The sequence below is a fragment of the Trachurus japonicus genome, chromosome 22, assembly GCF_045865225.1.
Source record: "Trachurus japonicus isolate A0001 chromosome 22, Traja_1.0".
NCBI classification, from domain to species: Eukaryota; Metazoa; Chordata; class Actinopteri; order Carangiformes; family Carangidae; genus Trachurus; species Trachurus japonicus.
The window spans coordinates 15,771,454-15,787,577 of NC_140928.1; the positions used below are offsets into that span (position 1 = coordinate 15,771,454).

General features: G+C 41.6%; 1 protein-coding gene across 1 annotated transcript in view; it reads right to left on the reverse strand.

Annotated features, from left to right (window-relative positions):
- Nucleotides 1-16,124, reverse strand: part of mboat2a (membrane bound O-acyltransferase domain containing 2a) — a 41,895-nt gene that overhangs the window by 8,926 nt on the left and 16,845 nt on the right. Inside the window, exons 2-5 of the mRNA XM_085766800.1 lie at nt 11,590-11,735; nt 7,850-7,927; nt 2,864-2,959; nt 966-1,021 (exon numbers count right to left, since the gene is read on the reverse strand). Coding sequence (XP_085622926.1) covers nt 966-1,021; nt 2,864-2,959; nt 7,850-7,927; nt 11,590-11,735 — 376 coding nt within the window. The remainder of the gene's footprint in view (nt 1-965; nt 1,022-2,863; nt 2,960-7,849; nt 7,928-11,589; nt 11,736-16,124) is intronic.

Sequence of the window (16,124 nt, forward strand, 5' to 3'; positions counted from 1 at the left end):
CATTAGACCAAGCACTCGTGGCCAGCTCTGGCAACGCGGGGAGTACGTATTCAAGTATTTCACTGTATGAAAACACAGCAAAAAACAAAGCAGTGTGTGTCAGTGCAAACAGAGTGGTGGGAGTTTTAAGTTTTTCATTACAGTCACAGTTGCGAGGAGACCCAGTGATCTGAACAGAATTTAAAACACTATACTCATTGCATACATATAGATGGACCCAGCGACACACACTAATATACAAATAGTTATCAGGCCGCAGTGCTGACTGTGTTCAGTCTGGAAGATCCTGAGGGGACTTAAGACTCCAAGTGGGAGCTAAAAAGCTGTGAGTGACTCTCGTCACCCTCTCTATCTCCTTGCCTCTTGATACTTGATCACACTTGCTTATTTTTAATCCTGGTGTCAAGCCTCCATCTTTATTTATTGCTCATTAGCACACGTGGCGCTTCAGTTAGAGCTCTCCATTCACTTTAAAAAGCTGTGACTGTGTGAAATACAGGTCAGCCAGCTGGAGATAAACTGGGATCGACTAAAGCTACTCTGCGTTAAAAAGTCAGAGGGTCCACAGTGTTTCTATGGTACACGATTGGCCTGCCCCCGCCCCCCCCCCCCCCCCCCCCCCACACACACACACACACACACACACACCTTAAAAAATGGTTAAAAGGCATCAAGTTTTAACACTCATCTTGTGTTCAAAGTCAGCCATTAAACCTAGAGGGAAGGAGGGTGGAAGGGAGGGAGTGCATACTTGGTCATTGCTCCATAACTTACATAACTGTGTTTGTGCTCTTTCTGGTTCAGAGAAGTCAGAAGTGACTACTGCTTTGGAAATGTGGCCGTGTGATCTGATTTTAAACTCCTAAGAGAATCAGACTAGCAGTTTCGCTTCTGTCGTGTATGTCTTTTTTTTCTTCTTCCTTTTTTAAAAATATAAACACACACATTAGAGACACTTGTCTTACCATCATGTATTTCAAATGCCAAGCTGGTAATCTTCTGTGTTATAACCATCATGGGCCTGAAAAGAGAGCATTTAACAGATGCAAGTTAAAATTGTGAACTTCAAACCTCTTAACAAGACAAATACTCATGTACCACACATACAAACATCGCTCTATTAGAAGTGTCTTTCTTACAAAGCTGACATTTTCTCATAAATATTGTTAATATATACATGACCTTCATTGTCTGTTGTTTTTGGATTAGTCAAGAGATGTTCCTGTGAAACTGCCACTCTGCACGTATTCAGCCAGTATTACTGCGTCATGTATGGCAGGGAAGGAACACTTTTTTCTTATTTTGTAACTAATGACCTTAGACCTTAGACCAGTGTTTTTCAACCTTGGGGTTGCCTGGAATTCAAACGGGGTCGCCTGAAATGTCTAGTAATTGATTTTAAAAAATTACTGATAAAAATATTTTCAACTAATTATTATTCTTTTTAGAATTATGATTAAAAACACCACACAAACAATTGTATTCTAAACTTTCAATTTCTTGAATATAAATCGAGTTCAAATAAAATGCAGCATATAAAAATATCTGAGCTGGCGCATCTTGTTTGACGGCCGTGATTGGCGTGATGCACATGGGGTCGCCAGAAATTTGTGATGGGGCCACGAGCCAAAAAAGGTTGGGAACCACTGCCTTAGATGCTAATCTAGTATGCTAGCAATTTTCTAACAGTGTTATCTGCAAAAGTATCTTCGTCCAGTATAATTGAAGGCCACCTTTTAGCTTCCTGTAGCTGTTTTTTTTTCTTTAGGCCCCACTTCAGTCCTGTGCTACTCAGCTCCATTTCTCCTGACTTAATAAAACTATTCTCTATCAAAGCAGGTTATGTATGATGTTGTACAATCTGCACTTGCATGCCTTAGCCTGCATTTAGATATATAAAACCTTTCTGTTGATACTTGCATCAGCAAGTCTAAGGTCTTGACTAATTTTATGCATGAAAACTGCTGGTAGCAGCATGAAGTTAGGCTACAGAGTCCAAACCAAGCAGCATGTCCTCACAGGTTTGAGGATATATTATAAACCACCTGCTCCTATACGTAGAACAAAGCACATTTGCCCACAAGGGGGACAATGACATTTTGAAAAACATGTGAATTTGACATTTTTGAGAAAAACAAAGGGACAGCAGACGCGGCGGTTGAAAAGAGTGAAAATCTCTCTGCCCTTACAGAGACAGTATGGGTTTGCATAAGGTTGCTTAGCAACTAGCCACCCCCACCCTGCTGGGAGTGCAGGCTGTCTGCTTGGATTGTCAGACAGTCTGGAGGAGAGGGAACCAACCACAAGCAGCTATAGCCCCCATCAACGTCCTCCTGTGGACACAGCTGAGCAGTGTGACAAGCTCTTGTTACTGCTCAGCTCAGACGGGTTGAGTCATGTATGAGACTCCTCTCACTCTCACTGGTCACTTCTCTTTATAGCATCGTCTGTGCTCTACTTGATTCACATCAGTGAAGGCCTTCAGCTTTTCATTACCAAACTATAGATTAGCAGTGAGGCCCCACAATGCAATATTATTACCATAAATAAGTCACAATATGATATTATTGTTTTTTGTGATAATTTAGTTGAGTATTGCCATAAAAACATTATGATACATTGTAATTTTATAACATTTTTGGCACTGCTAATTAAGGAAAACGTTGTCAACATCCATTTTATCTAATAAGAAAGTGCTCTGATGTCATTTTGAATTCCTGCTAAATGGGATTGTCAAGCAGACAGACTGACCAACACAGTCATAAAAAGTACTCTTGTATTCTAGTGCCAAAAACCTCAATATGTGTCAGCATTTTATGCTTGTTGTTGTTGTTGTTGTTGTTGTTGTATGCTTGTAGCTTACCCTGTAAAGTCTGCAGAGTACATGCCATAGTCAAACACGTACACTCGCGTGATCTGACACAAGATCAGGTAGCCGAGCGTGACAATGAAGCAGTACCTGTACGGAGAAAAAAAAAAGAGAGAAACAAGATCTCAGATAAATAAAGGTACATTTGTGGTCAGGAATTTAAGCCCCACCGTTGTACGGAGGTTGTCATCCTGATACACAAAGTGTAAAGCTTTAATTTGTAGTTCTGAGGAGAGATAGCAATTCCTTTGTACTTCCAATACAGTACAAAAGACAGTGGCCTCTGAAACAGGGCAGAGCGATGGAAAGGGGGGGAGGGGGTCAAAAATGAGACAAAAGGGAAGAGGAGGCTCCAATAATGTGTCACTGTCAGTGGCTGAAGACAGAGGACAACACAACCTTTCAACGCAACACCAAAGACAGAGCAGCCCTGAAGCCTGTGGTACAAAGCTGTTGCAGAGTCAGCCCAAGTCGAAGCTAGCTAGGAAAGCATTCCTCCACTGCCAACAATAAGAGGATTGTGCTGCTCTGAGACGGAGAGCAGCGGCCCCGGCTAAAGCGAGGCTGCACTGGAGATAAGACAGAACAGCACCTCCTGATTCTGAGAGCCCACAGTAACTGCAGTCCAAGATACAGTCAAGACATCATCTGATCTTCCAAAAATAGTAAAAAAAAAACAAAAAAAACAAAACCACACATACATTAAATAAAATAATCCACCCGCACTGCTGGAAATCTGAAATATTTTCAATCCTTTCAAGAGCTGTCTCCATCTTTTAAAAAAAAACTACTAGCGTTACACTTGACTATTAATCACAACCCCCTTTAGAGAAGGCTCTGTGTGGAGGAGATAATCATTACACAGTCCTTTTATGTGCTCTGAGATTTCTGTGTCTGTATCCAACCCACACTTGGCGTGTTTTTATGGGCATAACAGTGTACACAACGGTCTTCAGCATCCTACACATATGGGAACCGTATTGCTTTTTTTTACAATAGGAACCATATTCCCAGATCAGCCCTGAAGCAACAGGACTCATTCAAGTGTGCTCCACAGATACAATCATTGATACAAGTTTAAATATGTGTGTCGTGGCAATGATTCATTTTAATAGTGCAGATTTTTGATACAGTGCAGCCGAATGATGAAATAACATTAGTTTTCCAAAAAGAAAAGAAAGGTTTGATCTGCCTGTAAACTTAACCTGATGATTATTAATAGATTAGCTGTGGATGTTTTGATTTAAAAGTGAACTGCAGTAACAGAAGTTGCTCATTTGTTGCCGAATTGACCTCAGTTGGAACCAAACTCAAAGGTTTGGTTTATCAGTAACCTCACAAGCTGCATAGATGTCTCTGCTGCATTTATGTGATTTTATTCTAAATAAGATTTAAAAGTCACAATGTTCAGTTTTGCAGAACATAAAAAAGCATGACCAAACTAGACAAGAAAACACATAAACCAGGGTCCAAAGCGGCCCGGCCAAAACAACTTCAAACTGAAAGTACAGCAGCTTGAGACCAGGGGGGGCAGAGCAGCAGGGGATGTGTTGTACACATCAGAAAAACAGGTTCTCTCCTCACTTGTTTACACTAGGATGGAATTTGACTTTATCCTGTAGCAGACCGCTCAGGTTATATCAAGGTAAAATACAGTAAACACATTTTTTTTTAAAAGTCTTATTGCTTAAAAACATACTAAACTACATTGACATTTCAACAGAGCAACAAAGCTTTCAATGTTTTCTGTTGACACCTCCAACGTTTGCAGGCTCTGTTGTGCTGACAGGGCACAGCTGCAGTTATCAGTGAGGATATGAGCTATACTGTATGTGCTAAAGCAGCTATATCTGCAGTGAGACCACCACTGAGTCTTTATCCTCATCTGATTTGTGTCTGTGTGCAATTCACAGCTCAGTGGGGTGGGTGTTTCATTACCACTCAAGACATGAGATGTAGCCTGGGACTAAAACAGACGTGGCCTCCCTACTGCGGGATGGCGGCAGACAGACGGGTCAATGCGTAGACGCAGCTTCACACGGGAGCTGCAGGTATGGATACACGCCGCCACATGGAGCGTTGAAAAAAAGACACGGGCTATATATAAATGTCTGAACACACCAAGACCCCCCCCCCCCCTCTCTCCGAAGGGCTGTGTAAACATACGTAGTAAAATGCCTCAAGGCGCGCTTCATGTCCGCTCAAATGCACACACAGATCCAGAGGAAATTTCCATCTGCTCGGTATCCAGTTGTGAGGCTGGATTTCGCACACTTGTCACAGTCACGTGCTCACACACTAAAACTCATCTGAGTAACAAATAAGCACACTCCTGCTACATATAGAGAATGAAAGCCTCAATTGTATCTTTATATGAGGCCCTTCTGGCGATAGGTGGATCTGCTAAAGTTCAGTGCCTCTGCGCTTCAAAGTGTTCACTCTTTTTTTTTATTGTTCTTTGAGCTGTGAGCAGAGATACAGTTTTATTTTATTTATTTATTTATCTGATTAGGACATTGCATATTAATGTGTCATGTCAGCCAGAGCATCGATGTAAATATGCCGGAGTTAGCATAGTTGCTAATTCACATCCGTTGTCCTAAGACAAGTCATAACATACAAACAATATACCAAGATAAAACACAGTTTTACACAAAAAATAGGTCCCAATTCACATTAAGAGTCCATATAGAAAAACAGAAAGACAAAAAGTTACGTATGAGAGCTAGGTAGGTAGACAGCTGGAGAGAGACGCCTCTCTCAACTGTCAGCATGACCCCTCCTCTCCTCCCTCTCTAACCTCGTCCGAGTCCCAGTCAGTCCACACCGCATACTGCTTCAGGTAATTAACTGACATATGCAGAGTCGTTGTTAGATTTAACTCTGTGTTTTCCCAAAACCTGTAGGCTGAGATGTGCATGATAAACATCTGATGTTGTTGCAGGATGGGAAAGCAGAGTCAGGAAAATGTGTTTATCATCCCAACTGAACATTGCCAACGTAAGTCAAAAAGCTTGAAAGCAACAGAAAAACATTAACTTGCTGTAAAAAATAAAATGATAAAATGAGCTATAGGATACAATAATCACTCGAGTGTGAGAGCAGTGAGATATTGTAATTTTGTTATGTTCCTCTTTGGATCCAGATTAAATTAAAGTGGGCACTTGCATTAATGTGGCAGCCCTCTTCATTCGTTACACCATATCCAGCAATTTCACAGTTCTCCCCCACCCGCCGCTGTCGACCAGCAGGCAGTGCTGTGTTCACACTGGAGGCAAGTAGGCAAGTGTCTAGAACATTCGCTGTCTGCGAAACACGTCCAACAGGTGAACGGTTAAAGAAAGCAGGGAGGGAATTCAGGGAGGGAGGGAGGGAGGGGGAGGAGAGCGATAGAATCCAGAGCGGCTGCAAGAGTGAATGGTATGAAATATGACGCCACGGCCCCCCCTGGACAAAAAGCTCATCTTGTGACTGTAGAGCCACAAATTCACGGCAAGTCAAGATAGAAAAAAAAAAAAAGCTTTTTATGACTCCATCAAGCTGTTACACTGCACTCACTGCCCCCCCCCCCCCTCCACCCCACCCCTCGCTCCCCGAGGAGCCTGTGTCTGAGTGGGAGAACAACAAATAGAGAACATAAGTCCTGACCACAGTGCAGTGGTCTTGGGAGTGTGTTGTGCTGTGCATTCGCAAAGTTTGACTGTCCCAGGCCTGGGTGTTGTCACGGCAGGAAGCAACTCTCCAAGAACAAGAATTTTCCATCTGTATATATTCAACATTCATCTGAACCTCTCTCTGCAGTATTATAATTATCAATATAAGAGAAAGGGACAGCCTTGTTATTATGAGTAGACTGGGCAGTGTAAGAGATGAGTGACAAATGAAGAATTGTAACAACATGTAATTTTCCCATAAGGCAATTGTAAAATGCCATAGTGTATGTACTTTAATATTATAAACATTAACGACCTCTGGAACCAGTTTAAAGGTAATTCAAAGAGTAAAGGTCATGTGTTATATATTAGAATGACTTTTACTCTCAATTGGCAAAGCCAGATTTAAACCTCAACTTATTTGTTATGCAAACGCACCCCCCACCCACCCCTCAACCGAGGCACTGGGTTCAACGCCCTCTGTAAACATTGGACATGTCAGTGCGCCCCTTCCTCTGAGCCTCCCCTCCCCTCCTCTCCTCTTCTCTTCTCTTCTCTCCCATTCCAGCTCCTGAGCCGCACCTTCATCCAGAGGCCGGATGTGCCTTATCTCTGAGTGTGATGGAGGTGTGCCAGCATTGCATGGGCGATAGCCACAGCTTTCAGTTTCACAGGAGTTACAGCGAGAGGAGCGCGGACACTTATCTACCCCACTTACACGAGAGAGGCAGAACGCCGGGGCTTAAAAGCCGACTAATACTGAGTTTGCAAGAGGGCTGAACCTCCGGGGAAATGCATGCGTGATGTGACATTTCATGTAAAAACGCTGCCGCACGTCAAAAACGTCATTGTCAATCTGTCATTGGACTTTTGAGTCATTTCTCTGCGAGTGCGGCTGCTTTTGTGATTAATATTTTTGTTAGCATCCATCTATTTAAAGTGCCCTCCCCAGGGGTAAAACATCTACTGTTTGCACCTGCAACTCATAACCTTGAATTCTGGTACAAAAGACAATGTGTGGGTGTGTGTATATGTGTGATGATGATGATAATGATGAGCCCGGGTCACAGATGGAAGCCTGGGAGGCAAAATTGTTGTCATCATGACCAAGATGAGCACAAACAGACGAGTCTAGTTCATAGTCAACCAATTTGCAGCATTTATATTATCTAATATGTGATCTAACATTTCTTACAATATTTTGCCTTGTCCTGCCTCTTCCTCTTTCGGGTTTATTAGTATAAGAAATGATGTGTGATTCTGACACATCACGAGTGACATAACACATCTGAGGCAGAAACATTTGTTTGCTCTCCACTTGACTTACTTGTGCATGTGCTCCAGGCCGGCGAAGACCATGACACTGTAGGACAGACCACTCTGCACCAGGAAGTGGAGGGAATACCTGTGAAGGAGACAAGCAACATAAATAATACAGTACATCATTGGTGCAAATGAGAAATACAGAAAAAAAGGCAGCTGAGAGGTATTTAGTGCGCTGCGATAGGATGATTTGCTGGGGTTGACGCTTGGTGACTCAGGATTCGACACTGATTCTTTAGGTTTAAGCCCGGAGCTTCTGAGTGCTGTCTCAGCTTAGTGCTGGATTCACAACTTAACATTTTGCTGACATGGTTCATTCTTGGATTGGAGAACGTATTCTTGCAGACAATGCTCCAGGACTTTATTTCCTCTCTGTATTATGAGCCACATCCTATTTTGTTACCTCACATCGGTAACTTACAGCATTATGAAATCACGATCGCACCATCAACCATGTGAACCCCGCACCCCTCCCTCCTTTACTACACAGCAATGTGTCATCTCCAGTCACAGGACAGGACGGTGACAACGGCCGTCACACTACGCCCTTAATTGATTCCCGTGTCTTCTCCCTGCGAGATCTCTCTGATCGCACAGATTCAGGGAACAGTGCGCCAATGTGCATCCGTGTTGATCAAACATCCACCGCTCTTCTTCCCCCCTGAAGCACAAATACAGGGCACAAATGCACAGTTCAAAAGCAGCAGCAGCAGCAGCAGCAGCAGCTACCAGATGGGTCTTTGAAGGGCACAGTGTGTGATGCTGCCGACGTCAAGCCCTCCAGGAAGAGGAGAGATGCCACACTGAGCTTGCAGTGAGTCAACAAAGGGGGCAAGGGCATCAGGGGTTGGCAGGGCACAAGGGAAGAGAGGGTGGGAGAACTAAATTAAGTTGTTGGGGTTTTTTTTGCCCAATAAAGAATGCAGTAATACTGTATCTAAAGGATGGAGAGGGAAGAGATGTAATTCTTACACAGAAGGACATTGTAACTGCTGGCCTGTTCTCTAGGGAAGCAATAAACAAACATGACAATCTGTTCTCATGTCTAAAAGGCCTAGAATGAACTCAGTCCCCTTTGACGGAAGAAAACGGTTGAACAATCTCCAATTGTTTTCTCCAGTGGCTTTCAAAAAAAAAAAAGAGCTTGTACGTCTGACAAAGAGGGAATAGATCCCAAAATAAACCAACACTCTGCAGCATCTGCAAGGCTCACATCCTCCAGGACCTGCAACCAGGTGCCCTCTAAGACGAGTGAGAGAGTTCAGTGTGTGAGAACAGCGGAAGTTGAAATTATTATGCGTGTATGTATGTGTGCAGGTGAATGAAGCTACGCAGTTGAGTGAATGAACGTGTATATGTGCACAGATGCAGTCGTGCGTTACTGTACGTATAAGCCGAGTCACACTGGCAGATGTTGATGGGATCCTAAAAATAATAAACATGGCTGTGTATGGCTTCACTTGGCACATTCACCAAATTATTTCATGTCAGTGAGGCCAAGCTCTGCAGTCACTACACTGCGTGGTGCTCCAAATCAGACATGTAAGTGACAGGAACAAATTTACTCTTGTAATTAATGTAGCCTATAACTCGGCAGCAGCAAGCCAAGTATTGTACAATAGAGATCATATAATACCTCGGTAAAATGCATCTACTTATAGACATTTATATGGGTCTTTTAATTACTATAGTGCATAAAACTCTCTGGCAGGCCCTCACAGACATAAACTTCATATATTGATTGTTTGACCCGTTTGGGCAAAGAGGCAGTCATGGCTCAAATGTAAAGCATGAATAGAAATCGATCTCTGATGAAGTGAAAGCGACCTAAACTGTGTAATGATTTTATTTTTATTCTGAAAATATGTAGGTTCTTTTTGTCTTATTGTCCATCCTCCACTTCTCCTTCTGATGCAGTTAAATATAAACCAGTTCCCATTCATAGCTCAGTGATCATACTTCATACATTACTACACACATTCTGCAACTGTATTTGTGTTTTAGTTCCATCATTTTTTACACATTTAGACATATTTTTACTAAGTTGCTATGACACATTGAGTAAGACCTTTAAAATTTTTACAGGTACATCCAAATACACTTTTCTATACATGTTTGACCTGAACTTTAAATAATTTCCCTTTTGCAAAATGCAGATTAATAAAAGAATTTGCTGACATATGATAAGCAATATTTGATAAGCAATATACTGTATATTACAGCTGTCAGTTCCCACTTTCACCTTCATGTACCCTTATCATGACACTTACGGTAACTACGTGATCGTGTGGTTTCTGATTCGGGAATGAATTATACAGCATTAGCTCTCCCAGCCACAACAGATGATATCATCCAACCGCAGCTCGGTGTCGGCCGGGCGCATCCAGCACATGAACTGTCTATTGCCACAGGTTATCAGATGAAGCATCGCCTCGACCCTACATCACCTACAACCTGACGATCAGGTAACGTTTCACCCGGTTTGCATTTTCCGCTTGCTGGATGTCTAGCTACTGTTTCTTAGGTTTGCTCTATTTTACACACACACACACACACACACACACACACACACACACACACACACACACACACACACACACACAGAGCAGCACTTTGAGAGGCACTCTGCCAGAGGTACAGTGGGTTGTCTATTACAGGGCAATAGCTTTCTAATTGGATATCAGTTACTACCCCATCGACCCATTTGCTTTGGCAAGGATGAAGAGAATGAGTGCAGGGTGAGGGAGAACGAGGAGGGGAAGGGCCGCGAGGGAGCGGCTGAAGTGAGAGGAGGGAAGCAAGGCAACGGTTGACAGGTCGCAAACAAGGAGAGGGGTGTGGGATGAAGACATGACAACAGAGGAAGAAGAAGAATGAGCAAACTCAATGGGGGTGACCTTTAAAAAGAAAGTTAATGAATGAAATACTCTGTACTAGAGACTGCATAAGTGGTTATTAAGTGTTAAATAATTAACAATACTTAGAAATTTAAAGCCGTCCATGAAGCTGTTAATTAAATTCACATTAGATGACACAATTACCCAATGTGTTAGTTAATAATTCCATTTTTTTTCCATTATTCTGTCTTAATTTTTGAATAAATTAAACTTTTCATTTGACTTAAGGGTAAACTTATTCGCAAAAAGCACAGCTCAAATGGCTGCAATTAAAGATGATTTTATTATCAATGGATCTGGCAGTTATTTGCTTTATTAATCATTGAGTCTATCAAATGTTTCCTTTCTTAATATAGTGTCATACAGTTTACAGCCATGGAAACATTAATCAGTGGTTAAACCTCATATAATTTAATTGGTTGATCACCAAAATAACAACTGACAACTAACTTTCTTTCAGTTTTGTAACTGATTCATTAAATAAACTCACTCTGCAATAGCTAAAATGCTCACATACGTACAGTATATTCTCTGGGGTTTAGGATAAAGCATTCTGGGAAATGTAGGAAAGCTGAAATGAGGCAGAGCAGCATAACAATTCCTTTCATTACAAAACATTACATAAGACTTCATACCAATAACTGAGCATGAAGAATAAGAATATCCTTTTAAAACAACCACAACAATCAGCATTAACTGTAGTAATATTACTGTAAGTACAACAACAGTATCAAACTGGAATACTGCCACAGTCTGCTGGAAGAGGATCTTACTAAAATAATGTCGTAGAGAGAGAATCTGAGGAAGGAAGTGGGCAAGAAAAGCTGATCAGCAGTGAGTGACTCACCAGCCAAAGCAGAAGAGAGCCAAGTAGAAGCCCAGCAGAGTGGCCACCACATGTCTGATGAAGGGGCTGGTCTTACTGGGGTGGAGGTAGAGCCGGAACCACACGGCCATCAGCAGGGCAAAAAGCTGACCTGCCACAAAGTTAACCTGCACACAGGAGCACACAAAATACACGGTTACAGAGGAAGCCAAAAAGACTGGCAAGCTGGAGCTGAGCCTAGTTATGGGATTAGAGTGACATTAAGGCAGATAAATAAAGGATGAGGAATAATGAGAGAGAGTTACCACACTGTTGACCTGGTTGACAGGGGGAATTTTAGAAATACAGAGGATATTATCACGTAACAAAGTGCAAATACCGAACAACAAGGTTAAGACTGCTACTTTAAAAATCTGCAATGTTAGGGGGTTGGAAATTCAACACAAATAAACGAAATGAAATGGAAAAAATAAAGGTTTAAATCAGTCCTTTTAACTGGTGAGTGGCTAACTAGCTAGCATGCTAACTTCTTTTGCTAACTTCTTTAGCATGGCCACAATTTTTAGGACTGTAAAAAACTTTACTTAACAATACTTGTGTACTCCTAAAATAAAGGTTGATATTACATAAACTGTGTATCCTCTGACACCCTTAAGCAACATGCTACATATTTACATTACATTAGCTACATTAGCATGATATGCACATTTGTGATAGCAGTCTCTTTGCTTTGCTAGATTTTGTCATAACAAACAAATAATAGGGAATATTAGTAAAACAACTTTTTTTTCCCACTATGGTGTTGTTGTGACTGTGCTAAAATGCTAAAACCAGGCTAAAACATGCTAGTATGCAGGGGTTAACAACCAGTTAGTGTAATGTTGGCCATATTGTCTGCTGGGGTAACTGTAGCAGTCTTGCTGGAGCTACTTCACCTTGTCACATCATCACATCATTATCACTTTGTTTTTCAGTGAAAATGAAATGCAAAAAGATCATTCCATCTGAAATGTGACTCATAAGACAAACACAATGTCTGCCAGAAAAACCATAATTAGATTTTTATTTTATTTTTTTTCAATCATTCAGCCCGAGTTATGATTTTTTAATTCTAAATATATAAATGTTATATTTGCACATTATGGTCAAACACATTCTGTCTGACAAGTTATTGTATAGCTGGGTTACACTGGCTGTTTGAGACCTTGTTTCATCTGCTAATGTCTCCAAATGGTACAGCAAAGAGGCTTTACTCCAGACAATAGTGTGATTGACTGGATCCATCAAGGAGGGGACAATGGAAACCTCTCTGTTTGATTACTAACACTTTATCTCTACTCATCCTGAAGGAAGGCCATGTACATTATGCCCTATTGATCTGACCGGATCATGTTATCCTGTCAATTTGATTATTTTAAGACTATATGGTGAAACCACCGTCATGACCGCGTCAGCCATCTGTAGACACTTGTTTATTTTTCCAATTATCACTCTCTGACATCATTACTGGAGGTATTACACAGTGTTGAGGGCATGTGTATGTCCTCTCAAACCACACAGTGTGATGACTCAGGGGCAGTGTCTGAAGTGTCTTGTGTTGTGCTATTAATAATCTATTTCCCACTCTTATCATCACAACGTGCACTTGCGCACACACACACACACAAAGTAAAAGCCTGCTGATTTATTTCTCCATCCCCTCTTTAAGTCCGTCCTCTCTGCCTCCAGTCCCCCATTATATTAAATACAATAAATGAACACATATCCTCCAAGAACACCTCATTGTTTGATGTCACGCTAAGTGATGCATGTCTGTAGACATAATGGCCTGTCCATGTATATAGGTCATGTTAACAGATCCGTCTGGCCAGTAAGCAGTGAAAGGCTAGAGAGACCATGAGCACCATCCATTATCTATGCAACCTGCATGATTAATGAGAGTGAGAGGAGGGGGGGCAGACATAGCCCTAATGTGGGCCCTTTAAGTCTGCACGGCTAACAGCTGTAGCAACAAATCATCTGCTGCATTAGCCTGTATGAGTGCATTATATCAGATGGCACTTGGCAGGGGATATTGGTGGTTTTTTGTTTTGCCATGTATGTGTACGAGTAAACACACACACACACACAAACAAAGCGCGAGAGCCTCAATAACAGGAGCTGGCCTCCTATTGTCATGGATGGTATTGTTTAAGGGAGGATCCCAATTGGGACAAAGATGAGTATAATTAACAAATAATCTGAACTGGTCCTGAGCCAACTATTGGAGCTTAGCCCAAAAGCTAACAATATTTAGGTTAAGTTATCTTACAGCCATTTGTTTTCAACCAAGGAGTGTCGTTTTAACCGCAGATAGCGTTCTTGTGGTATCTAAAAGCAAACAACCAGTCAACAATCAATCACTCCAAGGCATCTGTTATGAATCATCTACAAGCCAACCCACTTTTGTGCCAATAAAGATTTTTTTTTTTATTGACACTGACTGCTGCTTCCATTCAGCCATGGATAATATCGTAAATAGGCCTAGTTTTTATCTAAAAATCAATCCCTGGCCCATGTGAATAGCTGAGTGATGGACAATCTCTAGTGCCGCAAATCTGGCAAAATGAGACCAAGGTTCAACTGCAAATCGCCCACTCCTACCTCTTAGACCTAAACTGTTGAAAAAATAACTAAATAAATGAGATGCTTTTGGTGAGGACAGCGAATAACATAAAAAAAAGACCTCCCTCAGCTTCTTCTTCTGCAAGCCTCTTTTTTTTCCCAAATAGTGTTTACCAAATCCACAGCCTTGGAAGTCATTTTATGCTTTGATTACTTCAAGCTGCTCTCTAGCTGAAGAAGCCACCGCATGTTGGTTGGCTGAATGAAAACCTGACTGCAGCCTGTGAGCCTGCCCACAGGATGACTGACTGGCTCATCTGCAAACCAGCAAACATGCCCAACCTGATTTATCAAAGCGACCAACACGAGCAATAAATAGTCAGTAATGCCATGCAGTTAATATGGTTACGGCATGAATCAAGTATGTTTTCCCTTGCATACTAATGTGCATGGCTACACAGCAAAGACAAACATATCTTATACGGATTCAACAGTGTACTATTTGTAATGAATAGTTCATTGCATCTACTGTTAAAATAACTGTGTCCGTGTGTCCTGAAAGTAAAATGTGAAATGAACTTGAACTAAAGGAAGTATGACTTGTGTCTGTGCAACAACCAGAGCGCAAGTGGGTGTGAAATCAGCCCCTCCCTGGATATCACCATATTGCTTTGTGAGGAAGGAATTTCATGTAGGAGACTGGAAGGGCGGGACAGAGGAACTGTATTGTTGAAGGCCTCAGCAAAGTCAAGCAATGCAAGCAAGTACTGAAGTACTAAAGGCTGATTGTGTGACAAAAATCCCACAGCTTTTCATGCAATGTGAAGAATAAGTTGCCAGTAGCTGACTTTTGACATTCACAAGCAATTGATTGTGAAGCATAAAAACTGCTGCAAAGATTGGAACTACATGATAAAGACAAGTGGTTTCATGAAACAACCTGTTACGACCTCTTTGACACACGCCCAATTTACTCAAGGGGCTGTACGCATCAGAAAAAGACACAAACTGTCTGTTTGCCCAGAACCACACACGTCAGTCCAAAAACAGCTATCAAACACAACATGACTCACAGAGAGAACAGGACAGACTTTAAAATAAACTTTTCTCTCTGACCATGAAACGGCCGTCTGTTGTCTCCTCACGCAGGCTTGTAATTGGACCTGTTGATTAATTACTGGCCAGTTTATCAGAGATTTCAGGTGCCGTGGAGCCGCAGCAACTAATAAACGGAGGAAACATCAATAAAGAGACGGCACCAAAGAGAGGATTTTGCTCCACGTCACACAAGCTCAAGATGCATGCAATCATTCCCAGTGTGAAATTTGAACAGGCGACAAGCTGCATCTTATTGCTTCCATTCCCATTCCCATTCCCATGGTGTTTATGCAATAATATCAACACCTCTTATGGACTCAGCACGACCGTACGTCAACAAATGCGCAGTATTATTTTACAAAGTAAATTAACAGCTTGCGGTATCTGTCACCATCCCATGATGTGTCACTTCAGCTCAGCTAAGTCAAGTCAAGAGAGATGATTGCTTTTGGCTAAGATGACGTGGATGATTCAAAAATATTCTGGGTCTGTCCTCAGCTACTGAAAATGTCAAAGTGTTCCCGCTTAACAAAATGCCAAAGTATCACTTCATCTGTGTTTCTGAATGGAGCTAAAATCACTTGATACAGAAATATTGTGATGTAGTAGAGCCACATTGGGAATTAATGCCAGCACAGTTGGAAGATCAAGTGTCAAAATAAATATTACAGTTCTTTTGCCTAAGTAACAGTTATATAATGCCACCACATGCCAGCGGACTCTTGCTACATTTCACTCTCAGATGTGATTTTTACAACTGACGCAAGAGTATCACGTTCAAAGAGATTCCTTCCTTGCAGTGACCAACCATGTAATACACTGCAACTTCTGAGAAATGCAAAACAAAAAGCTAA